General features: G+C 34.6%; 1 protein-coding gene and 1 long non-coding RNA gene across 2 annotated transcripts in view; one reads left to right on the top strand and one right to left on the bottom strand.

Moving 5' to 3' along the window:
- The window catches only part of LOC121371362, a 33,258-nt gene extending 30,578 nt beyond the window's left edge, over window positions 1-2,680 (top strand). The window contains exon 2 of the long non-coding RNA XR_005957792.1: window positions 1,101-2,680. This is a non-coding gene — a long non-coding RNA (uncharacterized LOC121371362). The remainder of the gene's footprint in view (window positions 1-1,100) is intronic.
- Window positions 2,681-6,412: 3,732 nt separating this feature from the next.
- Window positions 6,413-17,438, bottom strand: part of LOC121371364 (serologically defined colon cancer antigen 8 homolog) — a 31,119-nt gene continuing 20,093 nt past the window's right edge. The window contains exons 11-16 of the mRNA XM_041497189.1: window positions 16,504-16,620; window positions 15,617-15,745; window positions 12,579-12,711; window positions 9,977-10,094; window positions 7,946-8,120; window positions 6,413-6,824 (exon numbers count right to left, since the gene is read on the bottom strand). Of these exons, the coding sequence (XP_041353123.1) occupies window positions 6,561-6,824; window positions 7,946-8,120; window positions 9,977-10,094; window positions 12,579-12,711; window positions 15,617-15,745; window positions 16,504-16,620 (936 nt within the window). The 3' untranslated portion in view covers window positions 6,413-6,560. The remainder of the gene's footprint in view (window positions 6,825-7,945; window positions 8,121-9,976; window positions 10,095-12,578; window positions 12,712-15,616; window positions 15,746-16,503; window positions 16,621-17,438) is intronic.

Below are 17,438 nucleotides of genomic sequence, written 5' to 3' on the forward strand. Positions count from 1 at the left end.
ATGATACTTTATTGGTAGGGGCAGCTCATGTGGTGGCATCAGCCATCCTCGGTTTCTCTCTATTGATCACGTTAGATACCTAATAATCATAGACCCATTCGGCTATTTCTCATTTCAGCCAGTGCACCATGACTGGTATATCAAATGTGTTATCCTGTCTGTGGGAGGGTGCATATAAAAGATCCTTTGTTACAAATAGAAAATATGTAGCAGGTTTCTCACTAAGTCTATGTGTCATAATTACCAAATGTTTGACATTCAGCAGCCAATGATTAATAAATCAATGTGGTCTAGTGGTTGTTAAATAACACAAACTTTAACTTTTAGTTTAAAATGTGCTGAGGTGTTCCAACAATTAATCCTTTCCTTATAGTGTTTGTCATGATCAGTGACTTACCAACATGCAAATGAACCCAAAAATGGTCAAACTAAAGCTCTGTGGCATCAAATTTGTGTATTTTAGATAGTCCTTGGCAACCATTTGGTTGTCAAAACATTACGAGCTGACTTTATGATGACTGTTTTTCCTTAAAAGCTATTGAGCCATTTCTCGTTCCAGCCAGTGCTCCACAACTGGTGTAACAAAGGCTGTGGTATGTACTACCCTGTCTGTGGGATGGTGCATATAAAAGATCCCTTGCTGCTAATCAAAAAGAGTAGCCCATGAAGTGGCGACAGCGGGTTTCCTCTCTCAATATCTGTGTGGTCCTTAACCACATGTCCGACGCCAAATAACCGTAAATAAAATGTGTTAACTGGGTCTTTAAATAAAACATTTCCTTCCTTCCTTAAAAGCTTGTGTGTAAGAATTGTAAATGTATGTAGTTACAAGCTTATACATGTATAAGTAAAAAAAGGCTTTTCAAATATGGCCTTAACAGTTATCAGTGCTAGGTATACTCTAGCCCTATTCTCACATACAACCGGATATGGCTAAAGTACACTTGATCTAGACCAGTGTATGTCTGACCTCCTGTGGCAGCAAAAACGACAAAAAAACACGACCATGCTTTATTTTGAGTCATATTTTTTTAATGAAGGCTATGTTTCACCCAAGTTTATATCAAATAAAATAATAAATTTACATTGCATTATTTCAGGAAATGCAGACACCACACGGGGAGTTATATGTTCCGTGACACCACCACCCTCTCTGCCTACATCGGTAACGAATGAACAACTGGCCAGCTCGATGCAGTGTGCTGTCAACTGCCTGCATGGGGAAGCAGCAAATTGCGAAACAAAAGGCTTCACGATGGAGTGGTCTCCCATCAACTGTATTACTGATGGTTCTGTGGGAACAGGTTCATACACGAAATACAGCTGTGCAGTCAGCCCATAGTCAAACATGCAACTTTTTTTTTTTTAAAGTTAATTAAAACCCATTTTGTAATCAATTTTATTTTATGAATTAATTAACGGGGATAGCTCTTGCACTTGCCTAATTAGCCAGTAATTGTGAATACATGTGTTAAAAACAACTGACAAATTTTATTTTGGCGAAATAATTTCATGCAATAATTGATATTTGGTTGGAAATAACTGGGTTATTACAATTTTAAAGTCTAATAATAGATAATTTGGCAAAACTTTCTGCTCACCAAGAGCTAGCCCTGGTTAATACGGTTTTGTTTTCTTATTTATTATTATGATGAGCTTGACTATTTTACCGTATATGAAAATGTTCTTTTATTATTTTTTTCCTTAAGTACTGGCACCAGCATATAATCTTTATTTATTATTTCACAGCTATAACACTGTACAAAGTTGGGCTTTTTAAAATCCGATTTAAAATCAGAATAATGCTGTAATAATTACCATCATAATAAAATAGCAATACCTCTTCTACCCAAATTTATTACTAAGCTTAGTGATGTTTTTCAAAACATTTATAATGCTTTGTAGTTCCGATTTTGTAGTAAAACTCAGAATGCTAAAATGTCTACAGTACATAATACTAGAAATGACACAAGAAATGCCGTGTATTTGAAACTACATTCTGGTGCAGTGAACAGTCAGAAATGTGTGTTAAAGAAGTAAGAACAGATGTAAATGTTCTCATAGTTCTTTTGTGGAAGCCATTTTGGCACTACTAGAAAGTTGTTGTGAAATTCATTTTGAGAAGCACATTCTCATGATCTTGGTTGTGCCATGAAATAGTTTCGACTACTCGTTGGTGCCACATGTCCAATCAAAATGTTTTTTTAAAAGTCACATACATTGTACACAAATTTGCTTTGATTCTTCACCATTTTAGACTTTTTACACTCTATGTTGCTACTGTAACAAAACTGACAGTTGGAACCATTAAAATGTATACACAAAGACCACAAGATATTTAATACTACTACTAGGTAATATACAATATAATTTGATATTTTCTTCAAAAGTCTTCATTGGTTTATGTTCATATTTGTTTATCGGAAGAAATACAACTGCTAAAAACACATATACTGTTGTTTGTATCATGTATTCAATTGTTACTCCAACTATGCATTTGTTTACAATATTACCAGTTAATTCAAATAATAACACTTACTGATATGTATATATTTTAAGACCCTGTTTGAATAACAGAATGGTACCAAGTACCTAGTAATTACAAAATAAACATGTTAAATATGAAATGAAATTCCGTCCATGTTTACACTGGTTGCAATAAACACCATCATGCAGAAAATAACTGTTGTTGTTATTCTAAAAACACTGTTGACAAACGTGACAGCAACAAACGAAAACCAGGTGTGAGGTAATATACTGATCAACGGCTAAACACATTAAAAGCCATCACCAGTTTCCTGTCACTCACAATTAAAAGAGAACATGTACCCCCAAATTTCAAGGCTGACTTCAACACATGATTGTACCTTCATTTTACGCAAACAGTTAACATTTGGTTGCTATTAAGTGTGGTCACACAGGTGTCACACAACCAACAGATGGTTATTGGCTGGGCCCAATTTCACAAAACATTGTAAGCTTAGTTTCGCACGTAAACATAAATCTATGCCTGAACCACAATTCTTATTACTACTATTGTTTGAAGTTGACATACATGTATTTCATTTTCTTTTGTCCTTAAAATGCTCCATTTTCCGTAATGCTGTAATTTTCTGCATGAAATAGATGCCATATATGTGTTAATGTATGACTGGTATAACTGCTAGCCACAAACGTAAACTTATAATGTTATGTGAAATGGGGTCCCACTCCACTTGCATACAGGATTAGTTACACCATGTCAGATTATACGACTCGAGATGGGTTGGGGAATAGAGGAAGGTGCCTTGTAAGACTGGTCACTATTGAACAGATGGCTACTGAGCTGTTAACTCGACAATTTTGTTGAGAATGAAGTAGTATTCTCAACTTTGAGATAACTTTCTGGTAATATGAATGGCTGTTGTTGACTTCATTCAGTCTTTTGATACATCAAGAGAGAAAAGTAACAAAACTATTGTAAGTGGGAGTGGTTTCGTATAATTATTCTGATTCAGATGGAATGAAAAAACAGAAAATGCCACTATGAGCTAGCTTAGGCTTGCTTTTAGTGAATCTGATTTTATTGATGCAGTGTATATACATAGAGAATACTACATGAGTGACCGCTACGAGTTGTTTAAAAACATATCCAAAAGCGAGATAAATGGTATCTAACGGACACGAATGTAGTATTCTATTTCTTACATATCTTCAGAAAACAGTTTTAAAATAAATTTAAACACCTTTTCCAACTAAAACCCATGTATGGCCTTAGTGCTTAGTTAACTTTTGAGTCACAGACGAGTCAATTTCAGGTTAACTTGTAGATCACAGTGATCGATTCGATCATGTTTTTTTTTTTATTGGATGGTATGGCATTGGTGATCTGGACATCACCTAGGAGCAGCCAGTCGTATGTCTCTAAAATATTATCGCACGTATGTGTTAACACTATATGTGTTATCAAAAATATTGTATGTTCTCACCAATGTGTGAGTAAGAAATAGTACTTTTTCCATATACCCGATTCCACCTGCAGTTATTCAGCATGCTTAAAAAAAACAAGTCTATCAATGAGTGATTTTCCCTCATGCACCAGAGTTTCAGCATGATGATGTCATAACAAATTATTTATTAGCGTGACAACGTCAAATTTTGTATCGTTATCTGCTTGTGAAAATGCAGATATAGAAAAGCACATTTTCATGCGTTGAAAGGCACACGATAAATCATGCATGGAATCACATTAATGGAAAGTGGTTCTTAGGAATAATAACATTATAATATTCCTTTTCTCTAAAAATTAAAAACAAATACACTAATGTGATTTCATAGTTCTGTATTATGTGTAGTCAAATATATATATATATAAATAAAAATAAAAATAAATATATAAAAAAACATCACATTCATCATGGCTTATCTAACAATGTGAAATAAATAAATCTATTTGATTATGCAGATAAAACATATCAGATTGACAAGATCATAAATAATACAAATATTGAAGAAATGGACCATAATTCTAAAACCAAACTTGTAATAAACAACAAATTCCATACCAAAGTTGGTGAGAGTTTATGACAAATATGGAATTATTTTAGTTTCACTGAAATGGCTTCAGCAGGAAAGGAAATTGAAATACAATGAATGTGCTTTTCTAGCCTCCGACACGAACATTTGACGCCACAGCTGTATGTGAAACCTTTATAGTACATATGAGTTAAGACAGCGGCAAATTGATCCCTCTGCAGTAACATTTTCAATCACTTTTATTTGAAACTTCATGTTATTCCTCACCTACAACCATTTCAGATAAGTGATCTTCAACTTGCCTTCAGTTTGCTCTTAAACCAAGAATAACATAACATATGTATCACAGCTCTTTCATAAAATACCTGTCTGAGATGGAAAGCACCAATACTCAAAATGTTTAACTATAATATATATATATATATATCTACATACACCAGACCTGTCAACCTTTAGTCAAGAGAAAGCAGGAGGTGTGTGTTGAAAAAGCAGGAGATTTGGTCAAAAAGCAGGAGATTTTTTAAATTCACACAATTTAACCCAAAATCGCAAGATTTAAAAAAAACATTATTACAATAAGTTATATGAATACTTTATAATGTCATATATACTTCTTAACTTTAGATCTTGGCATTAAAAGATTTTTTTTTTTTTTATTATTATTATTATTTTTTTTTTTTAAGTTTAAATATTATTATGATTTAATACATATTTAAAAAAAAATAATATTTTATCCAAAAATGTTAAGAACATGAACAAGAAATAAAAAATTTAATTAGTACATTTACGGTATTACATTATCATTTGTGGTTAGTGTACCTAAGTACCAAAGACAAATTTATATAAATCTTATGGATAAGCATGAGGAACGGTGGCGTGGTACTGATTTAAAATCATTATAATCAATAAACAAATTAATCATAAGTAAACCTCATTACGGACATCGTGTGAAATATACCGGAATTATACCCATTTCCGTGAGTAACTTTATGTCAATGTCAACAACATTTTTTAATTGTACAAAAATAATTTCTTGAAGTGTACCCTTATAACCATTATTTTACCGCACAAACATACAAAATTAACTGACACAAGTATGTTTATACAGCTAATCATGCTGTGACATGTGATTTTTAACATGCATATGTGTATCGCTGTCAACACAGATTTGTCATAGTTGCATTATGTAATCAAGTGGGAAGACATTTTACAATTCAGAGGTGTTATTAAAAGTAAAGTTTGTTTTATTTAACGACGCCACTCATGATTTTTTAATCTTATCATCGGCTATTGGAACTAAATTGTATAGTTTTTTTTTTTTTATATGGCAACACTGAATGTCAATACACAGCCTGTTTTAATTAGCGGCAACACGCTTCGTAGCCATTACGATGACAACAAACATTATAATAACACATTTTTTATAAACTCCATGTGCTTTTTTAACAATAAATAGGCTATCCCACAATTCTCACTTCGGCAAAGGTTAAACAGTCGGGAATTCGGCCTGTTACATTCTCGGAAACCGAAAGTAGTCGACATTTTCCGAATGAGAAAAAAAGGCAGAGTTACTTCCCTTCTGTTATTTTGACAAAAGAGGATCGATTTTTTTTTTATGCTTACAAAAATGTCATTTAACAGGAGAAACTGTCTCCAGCACAGGGGAAAGGAGATTTGATCAAATACCGGGAGACTCCCGTGGAATCCGGGAGGGTTGACAAGTCTGACATACACACACACATACATACATATGTATATACATATACATACACAGTGAAACCTCTCAAAATAAGACCCTCTGTAAACCTGAATTCCCTCAAAACCAGACGTTTCTTGCGGCACCTTTTTTAAATATATGTACAGAAAAGAACCTCTCTAAACTGGATACCTCTTAAAACCAGACTTTTTAATTTGTCCCGAGGGTGTATGTGTGTGTGTGTGTGTATATCTATCTATATATGTGTATATATGTGTATATAGATATATAGATATATAGATATATATATAATCAAACATTAGGCACCATCTATATGATGTAACAAGTTTCAGACGAGATCATCAATGGTTATTCTGTCTGGTATTTCTATCTTATAGACATCTGGGTCAAGTAACAGGTGTCCTTTCCCAGCCTGCTGTTCCTTGGTGATGGTGTTTAGGATTTCATCCACCAGTTGCTTACTGGACGAGTTCAGCTTGGAAATGTTTGCACTGTCAATACGATTCAACTGATTCCGAAGAAAGTCGACCTCTCGGGCGAGAAGTTGTCGATCTCTCATAACACGACTCAGTGAGCCTAGTGTATCCAGAATCTAAAGATTTCAAAATTAAATTGTTTATTTAAAATAGCTAATTTAACATTCACAAACAATTCTATGTCCTATAGTCCATCCCAAGGGGAATGCCTTTTTTCATGCTATGGAATATACTACAAGATATTTATTTCTGAGCCGAATATTTTCTAAATTGGACACAAAAAAATTATTTTTTATATTACCAAAACACTTTAATTTTCTTCTAACATCAAACAAAACTGATATTATTTACAAAAAACATTTTTGTAGGAGGATGGGACGGACTACAAGTGTCCATGTACAGTACCTCATGTGGGATAAAATAAAGAAAATCCTTTAAAAAAAAAAATTTTTGTAACAATACTACAAGTTCAACAATTTCTTCATCTGATTCATTAATAGCTTTCTATTTTTCTTTCATCTGGTATTATAAATTATTAATGTAGTCAACATCCTTCTGAAGACAGGAAACGGATTGACATTAATTATTTTCGAAACACTATCAATTAAAATCACTCAATGGATACAAAAATATATCAATATTTTGCATTATAACAGAAATTATTGTATCTATTGAGTGATTTTAATTGATAGTGTTCAGAAAATTATTAATGTTAATCTGCTTCCTGTCTTCATAAGGATGTTGACTATGTTAATAATTATAATACCAGATGAAAGAAAAATAGAAAGCTATTAATGCACCGATTGTAATAAATGGGTTACTAATAACCATGGACACACAAATGTTTATACAGTTTCTGCTGTGACCCAGACCTCTACATATGGACATCAAGGCATAAAAAGTAACTCTTTTTTTTTTATCAAGCCTGACAAGAATATGTTCATTTATTAAAATATAAAAAAGGAAATGAATGTTTTCTTTAATATCACCAGGTCAAGAGAGAAAGGGAGGAAACCTACTGCCACTCCTATCAATAAAAAGCAGCAAGGTCTCTTTTTATATGCACTTTCCAAAAGACAAGAGAAAACTACCACAGCCTTTGATATACCAATCATGAGGCACTGGTCGGGATGGGAAAAAAACATAAGTCCATTGAAGGCCATCAATCCTGCACCTCAGGAATGCACACTACCACCGAGTTACACCCCCCTCCACCCCATTTATTAAAATAGGTCACCTGTTTTGACTGGAACTGAGCGTATTCATCCATCTTTTTCAGCCGGTCTTTCATTTTCTCATGGACACGATTATGCTGGTCTTCTTGTTCTTCAAGAACTTCCAAACGAGATACTGTTTTTTCAAAACGCATTTTCAGTTCTTCATACTGGGCTGTAACCTGGCCACATTCTTTTCTACAAAAAACAACAAAACGTAAAAAAAGATAACCATTTTACTGCTAATTCATTCCATTTTAACTAAATACTACTTCCCTAAAACTAAAATGTGCATAATATAACTAACACAATTACCATGACTGTGACCACTAAAAGCTAAAAGCTTTGACGTTTTGAATAATAAGTTTTCATTTTTATTCCATTCTCTATTAATTTAAAAGATTTGGTCTGTGCTACTGAATTTATGCTATATTTTAAACAAATAAAATTGACATTCTGTGATAAACACAACTAACATTATCAGATATTAACGTGAAAAAAACCTCATCCAAGTTTGCTATATAATTAAATTTATTATTCATAGCAGCTGCATCAGTGATACATTCTGTAACAACAGAACAAACAATTATACCTTTTTTTAAGTTTTGTTACACAAAAAAACCTCTTGGGACCGAATAAAATGTTCGGTTTAGAGGAGTGTTCAGTTGAATTAGGTTTTAAGAAGTAGCCTTTATAAGATTTGTAAAAATATTTTTACTATTGATATAACAAATGTGAATATGTGTGTTAAATTATATTTAAAAACTAACAACCAAATTAAAGTGTGGTATTTATCGAGATTGCTGGGCATTTAGGAACACATTTGAAACACTGTCCAAAATCCAAAAAGGTGTTTTTTTAATCAGTCTGATTTGTGGAACAGAAACAATGAGAATGGGGTTGGTTAAATTCATGGATTCTTTGCTGGTAAAATCATCAGATTCTAACAGCAACAAATTCATTGGGAAATATTAATAATTTCAGAAATTAAAGCTGCATAAAACATGGCACCATGAAATAAATTTGAGTTTGAGGGAATCTCGGCTTACTGAGTGTCTAGTTTTGAGAAGTTTCACTGTATTAATAATGTACTTTACACAGATCATCACAGGTCTTTAGCGTTAACTCAAACATATCTGTTTTTATCATCCACTAAAGGTTTTTGTAGGAGATATCAATGGCACTATAATTTGCGATATCGCTTCTTATAATCTTCATTGGTCAAATGTTAATCACAAGACAATGTTTTGTTATGTCACTGTGTTTGTTTCAGTGCTAAACCTACCATTAGTGACGTCACGCCACTGCTGTTCTGCTAGTTAACGAGTCTACCGCATACATTCAACCCACATTACTGACACTGTTTACAATTGTCACAAATTAAAAGAATGATAATGGATGATAAAAAGAATACCCCCTCATGTCTTGTGATATCATAATTTATCAGCACTCGTTGATAAAAGTACTTTTATCAACTCAAATTATGATATCACAAGACACTCGGGGAGTATACTTTATTTACCTACATTTTAGTTTTATGTTGTCATCTGTCATATGAGTGAATGTGCGTTGAGCTGTGGTTAGGCGTCTCCCTACAAGTAGTTGGCCCAGCTCATCAATGTTAGTCTCCACTCTACCCTTTGACCAATCCCACTTGATTATCCCTACCAGGAGCTGAAGCTCACACTGGACACTGGACATAAGTCTGGTAGATACTGGGTTCACCTCCAGGTACTGGCTCCCACCCAGAGCAAGTTTAACGACTCAATGGGTAGGTATAAAGCCACTGAAACTACTTCTCTATTACGAACCACTAACAACTAACACTCTATCCTGGACAGACAGTCTAGATAGCTGAGGTATGTGCCCAGAACTCCGTGCTTGAACCTTAATTGGATATAAGCACTAAAAATAACGACAAATTAATAAAAGCTCCTGCTGGTATAGCTCTGTGGGGCAATGAGACAAGCAATCTACCTCACCATGTCAAGGAATGGACCATGAGACAGATTTCAGTTATATACTGTATTAAAAATACAGTACTTATAAATCACCTGTATTTTTTGGTGTATTTCTCTAGGTGTAAAGCCTGTTTCTTGCATTCTTCTCGCAATTTCATGATCAATCTATTCTGCTTGTGCAACATTGCATCCATTTGCTGAGTGACTTGTGCTGTAAAATAATAAACATTAAACATTAAAGCTGCTTAATGGAATTTACCTTTTAGCCTAATCACCGCAACATGAAATGAAAGGCCAAAATCAATTCTTTACCATTTTTTTTCTAATGGAGTTTCATCATTCAATAATTTTTATTTAAACATATAATGTGGGTTAAACTGGGATTACAATATCCATTAAATAATATATATCTTTTTTCTAATGTGAAATGTTAGCAATATATTGTTAATATATATTAAGAAGAAAATGGTATGAAACATCTCCCTTTGTCCAGAGCTCACCCTGGATCAAAAATACCTGTAGCCAAAATATTAGCCAAATGGAATTTTTATTAGCCATATTGAAAATGCTTTAGCCAAATTTGTTTTACACAGTACTGTATAGAGTATCTATATGTGAATATGAAAATGTATCTTTTTCAGCTAATTGTGTACAAACTGGAATAAATAGGAATAACAAAACCTCAATGGGGGTAGGGGCAGTTAATATATTACTTTGAGTTTTTTCAGCGGGGGTGGGGTTGGGATGGGGTTAAGCAATATATTCAGAGTTTGAAGCCAGTACCCCATACACCCACCCTCACTTCTAAGGCCTATGACATTAAATTAACAAACATACAGAAATATGGGGGTGGGTGGATGTTTATGGATGGTGTTGTTTTTTCTTTCTTCCTTTTTTCCCAAATAAAAAGTTGAGATCTTTTTTTTATATATAGAACTCATTATTTCTTTAAATAGCAATCTTTATGTTAGTTTGAATAACTTTTTTTTTTTCTTTTTTTTTTTAAAGTGACCCATCAATTCCCCAACCCAAACGATTTCATAATTTGTGCCATGTTGTTGCTGTTGATTTCAGCGTCGTGTTAAATGCTTGTGATTTCTGCTTACGAAAATTAAAAAAAAAAAATCCTTCAATAAAATTAATATTTACGGTCTTTTTAAAATCCAGCTAACATATTAAATGTCACTTCACAGTCTTACAAATTTATATCTAAAATTATCTAACAAATATGATTATTGTAAACTGATTTTATTCAGTGTACATTTAACTGCAATTTGTATAATTTAAATACTGCATGTTCATTTCTGGCAATCGCGATCTGCATGCGTACAAAATTAACAAAGACAAAGGAATAAACAAAAACTGCAGTTAGGTATTCATTGATGCGAATAACTATTGTTTTTCTACAAATTTACATCAAGATTTACTTTTGCGTAATCGTATTGTTTAATGTCCGCAACGATGTCTCTTGACACACGGATGTCAGCTGACTGAAGCGTAGCGTTTATTCGCACCGAGAGCTGTCCTCAGTTCAGCCAACGAACATTCTTCCTAACGTTCGCGAACTATTTGATTGGTGTTCGTCGTGTCCATTTGGTTTAACGTGAAGCGCACAAACCAGTCTAACGAACGTTTTGTTTTTGCTCGGTCTGGCTGAACTCGGACCTTGAGATGGCCTACATGTCTTTTTGGCCCTGAACTGGCATGTGTATTCAAATTGACAAGCATTGTCGGTCTGTTTTTATTACTTTGGTTCAAAGATTTTACAAAGTAAAAATAACAAGTTACAGATCTTCCAGACATTGCTGTCATACATGTCGAATGCATGCCGTTAAAATAAGCAAACATTATAAGGCCTACGCTGTATTCTGCATGACACCGTTTCTCGTTACCGGTCGCGAGATCGCTATTACGCTAATCGAATATTTGGTAGTATTATTATGTCTGAGGTGTCGGATAGATTATGTAACCGTTTGTTCACATCAGAAGACAGAAAATGGCTTAGCCAAAATTTTAGCCACTTGCAAATTTTATTAGCCATTTTTTGTAAAAATTAGCCAATGGCTAATTTGGCTACCGACAGCGCGAGCCCTGTTTGTTAATTCATAAAACAATGTTTTAAGAGATGTCAGTGCAGTACTACCATACACAATACAGGATTCACACAGTTTGTGATTCCAGACTCTTTAAAGGCATTTTTCACGGCTGTTTTCTGGGTTGTTAAGGATGTTTCTACAAACATCAACATAACTTTACCAGGGCTCACCCTGTCCATTGTCAAAATAGTCAATTGCTAATTTTTATGCTAAGTGGTTACAACATAGTCTTTGGCTAATACCATTTTCTTTAAATTAACCAATTTTGAATTAATTTTCAAGAAAATATGCTAAATATCTCAAAATTGGTTAAAACTAAATTTGTTCTAGTGTAAACCCTAATTATAAATTTTGTCATGAATTGCCAATGCCTTCTTATGTTATTTTAAATGGCAACCCCTCCCCTCTTAAAAAAAAACCCCAAACAACAAAAAAGCCCCCCACCTCCCAAAAAAACACCCTACAACACATCAATCAATATCTATTTTCCATACTCAAAATGCCATGACTTTACGGGCCTAGAAAATGACATTTATAAATTCTACAACTTGTGAGAATGTTGTCATAAGCTAATGACATTAGTTAAGATGATGACCCACCATGTCTTTCTTCCAGGTTGTTAATGTATTCCTTGTAATGTTCTTCTCTCTGCTGCGACTGTTTGGCAATAATCTTCACATCCTCTGCACGACCACGCTCAATACTTTCACGTGCCAGCTTGGCAAGATGTAGCTGGGGAAAAAACAAACGAAAAGAAACTTGAACACTTGCAAAATGTGTTGAAGAAACCAGAGGTAGCATGAGGAAAAGACTTCTCATCTTATCAGTATTTGAACCAAACGTATTCAACAGCATCCACTTAATTTAAGAAAATGTAAAATGATACTACCCAAACAGGGGTAAGTCTGCCACTCACCAAATTGGCCAATTGCGAATTTTAAAAACAATTGGCAATGTTATTTTAATTTGGCAAAAAACATTTGTGTAATAATTGATATTTTGTTGGAAAAATAGCTATAGTTTTGCATTTTGCAATAATTTGGTAAAGTTTTCTGATCACCCAGAGCTAGGCCAGCCCTAGTATCAACAATACATGTCCCTTTTATTGATAATGTAAGGTTCTTTAATTTGTACTTGACAGCAATGTTTTTCAGATGATTGATTATAATTGAAAATTAATCAGCTGGGTTCTGGCAATGTGATATTTTAATTTTTGTTTTATCCCCTGCCATCTTTCTTTTCTCTCCTTTGAATTCCATTTTATTTCTTGCTCATCTGGACGCTCCTATCTTTCAACTTCTTTTGTTGTCCATCTCCACATCCTAGTCCTTGTCTCTCCAACTGCAACAGGTGCTTGTCTCTTGTGGCCATTTTCCATCAACCTTTAGCTGTGTCTGACCACTTTGGAGGAGCAAAGTGATAACCAATTATGCAATCCATAAAGGACTGTCATGGAAAATGTACACTGTAATTATTCCTACAGCCTAGATGATGAAACATGCTGTGATTTGAGTTTGTTTTAATGTGTTCATAAAGAAAACAAATACTGAATAGATATTAAATATTAAAAAATTTTGTTACGGTCGGTCCCATTGATAGGTGCATAGTGTTTGTAATTCAAAGTGTTCCCAAGTCCATCTAATTATATTTTTACTGACTATAATCAAATGGTGATGGGACATGGCTCAGTGGGATGGTGCATATAAAAGATCCCTTGCTACTAATGAGCAAATGTAGCGGGTTTTCTCTCTAAGACTATAAGTCAAATTACCAAATGTTTTACAATCAATAGCTGATGATTAATAAATCAATGTGCTCTAGTGGTGTCATTAAACAAAACAAAACAAACTATCATCATCACTACTTAACAGATAAAGAGGACTACTCGAGTGAGCTCTGTACTGTCTGTGATGAAAGACAACTTTGATGTCTAGGAAAGAAAGAAAGAAATGTTTTATTTAATGACACACTCAACACATTTTATTTACGGTTATAAGGGCCACACAGATTTTGAGAGGAAACCCGCTGTCGCCACTTCATGGGCTACTCTTTCCGATTAGCAGCAAGGGATCTTTTATTTGTGCTTCCCACAGGCAGGATAGCACAAACCATGGCCTTTGTTGAAACAGTTATGGAGCACTGGTCGGTGCAAGTGGTTTACACCTACCCATTGAGTCTTGCGGAGCACTCACTCAGGGTTTGGTATCTGGATTAAAAATCCCATGCCTCGACTGGGATCCGAACCCAGTACCTACCAGCCTGTTGACCAATGGCCTAACCACGACGCCACCGAGGCCGGTATGTGTCTAGGATGTCACACACTTACCTCTCTTTCCAGAGTCTGTGCACTGGTTGTGAGGAGAAAGTTAAAAAGTTCAAGTTTTGTTTTGTTTAAAGACACCACTAGAGCACATTGATTTATTAATCATTGGCTATTGAATGTAAAACATTTGGTAATTTGACATTTATTCTTAGAGAGGAAACCTGCTACATTGTGCTCTAGTGGTGTCTTTTATTGGCACCATCCCACAGGCAGGATAGCACATACCACAGCCTTTGATATTCCAGTCGTGGTGCACTGGCTGGAAAAAGAAATAGAAATATGCAGGACTAGTATGTTGTGTAATTGTGTACCTTGTGCGTAATCCATTTGTTCTTTAAAAAGCGATAAAATATGTTTCAATCAAGAAATAGCCCAACGAGTCCACCGACGGGAATCAACCCCAGACTAACAGTGCAAGTGAACACTTTACCACTGGGCTACATGCCGCCTCAAGGTTGTGAGGAGAATGCACACCTCTTTGCTGTTGACACTGATATTACTAAAGAAACAGCAATGTTAGCTTGAGTGTCCTCTAGCATTATTCCATTATATGTGAGAATAATGCTAAAGATCACCGTGTAATACTTCGGCAATTGTCGACACCCAAATGGTAGACAAATACTGTGTCTGCAATACACTCCCCCCCTAAATCTGATGCCGCAGACTTTTAGTTTGATTATTCTAAGAGTCTAATTATGACATTAAATGTACATGTTGGTAAGCGGTATCGACACTAGACGAAGAAACCCGACACCCCTATGTGATCCAGCTAGTGCACCACGACTGGTACATCAAAGGCTGTGGTATGTGCAATCCTGTCTATGGGATGGTGCATATAAAAGATCCCTTGCTGCTAATCGAAAAGAGTAGCCCATGAAGTGCCAACAGCAGGTTTCCTCCCTCAATATCTGTGTGGTCCTTAACCATAGGTCTGACGCTATATAACCGTAAATAAAATGTGTTGAGTGCGTTGTTAAATAAAACATTTCCTTCCTTCCACTATGTGAAACACCATTAATGTTGTGCTGATGTAGGACACAATGTGTGGAGACGTCACACTAATATTTAGTGGTCCTATCATGTACACTCGACTCGGAAATAATCGAACTATAGCATAATAGCATATTTCAGACAGTAGCTGGCTACCATTTTGGTTGTCGATGACTGCCGAAGTATTACACACAGTCATCTCTAGCTTTATTCTCACATATAATAGAAATAACGCTAGATGACACTCGACCTACAGCAATGTATGTCCACTTTATTCATGACAACTCTGATGCTAAAGATGAGACCAGGATGTCACACACGTACCTCTCTCTCCAGTGACTGTGAATTGGTTGTGAGGAGAATGCACTCCTCTTTGCTGTTGACAAGATCTCGTTCAGCTAAGTGCAATCTTCGTCGCAGGTCATCAATCTCGGTTTTCAGTCGACTCCTCTCCTACAAATCAAAAGAAGACAAATATTTAATAACACCCATGCATACAGTTTACAAAATTTGAAATGCAGTAGTTGGTTACTGTGCTCTAGTAAGTGAGATGAAATTTAATGCCACAATGTTACTAATATATTTTCAGCACTTAGTAAATGTCTTTCATAAACTCTATACTGCATAAAAAAGCACACCATGATCACTCCAACCAATAAATAATGTATATAACAACCCAAACAATTTGCAAGAACACAACTGTGCATGGTTGTTTAACCTATACTCCTCACAATAACAAAACATTATATTGTATTCAAAGAATGGATAACTCCAACACAACTAGTAGCACTGCCAACGTCACGTCACTAGATGAAGGTTTAATAACACATCAAATGATTTTAAGAATACTGTCAAATAAAACTTCATTATCATACTTCCTTGGTTGTTGCTTAACTTTTTATGAAGAGTATATATATATATATATTTGTATCATTATTCTGTTCATATAAGAGAAGGAATATTATTTGGTCTCCCCATCCCATATTTACTAGAACATGGATAACAGAAAACACACTGAGGCTTGCAAATAATATTAATGAACATAAATGGACTCCAGGCTTGTGAGTTGAGTTGGTTAATAATAATAAAGGTTATGAATAGACCCCAGGCTTGTGAGTTGAGTTGGTTAATAATAATAAAGGTTATGAACAGACCTCAGGCTTGTGTGTTGAGCTAATGAAAATAAGTAATAATGGTTATGTGATTAAAACCTGGTCTCTGTCTCGGTGTAGGTTGTCCAATTTGGTACGTAACTGGTGTGCAGTCTGGACTGCAGTTTGTCTCTGAAGTGAGGCGTTGGTCGTCTCTTGTCGAAAAGTCTCAGATGTCTACAGGAGAAACAAAAAACACACAACATATTGAAACACAGTTTTAACAAATAGGCCACAAATTATAGACTACCTTCCTTAAATAGTTACATCACAGCTGTGTATGAATGCTTACAAATGACAGTTACACATACCGTATATTGCCGTGTATTAGCAGACTCCTTGGATAAGCCGACCTCTTAGTTTGACCCTAAATATCTAGTACAAAATCATTGGCCTTGTGTATAAGCCGAAGTCACCTTTTGTCCAGTTGTATGTTGTATCGATTTCAATAATACTGTCAAAAAATAGACTTGTGCTTTTCTTGTTCATTATATTTGTTTTCCCTTTAATTATTACAAAAACGGTAATTGCGATCGCAGTCAATGCAGCAATGCTAATATCTACCATGCCGTGAAAAATAATTTAGAACTGATAAAGCATAACAGAAAAATAAATAATTCAAGCTGAAACAACATATCACTGCACACAAGTAATTAATTTATTCACTGGACAGCAAAAAGTAAAATCATTGAGGCATGTTTAATCCCCCCCCTCCCCCACACACCACACACATAGAAACAAAAGATCATGCGGTCCTTGACTGCAGCTGTTCACTGTATATGGTATGGTCATGTGACAATTGTGGGAGTAATTATCGTCCTGTAATTAATGTTATGTTTTTTCAGTCAGTAATGTTAATAATGAGCTTAATTTATTTATGGCATTACTTTACAGTTTAATGCACCCTCCTAACAAAACAATAATATTAGAAATATAATACTTGTCTGAAGAAAAAACATTTTGAATCTTAAATTTGCTATATGAAAGACTGGTCC

Source organism: Gigantopelta aegis, chromosome 4, assembly GCF_016097555.1.
Source record: "Gigantopelta aegis isolate Gae_Host chromosome 4, Gae_host_genome, whole genome shotgun sequence".
NCBI lineage: Eukaryota > Metazoa > Mollusca > Gastropoda > Neomphalida > Peltospiridae > Gigantopelta > Gigantopelta aegis.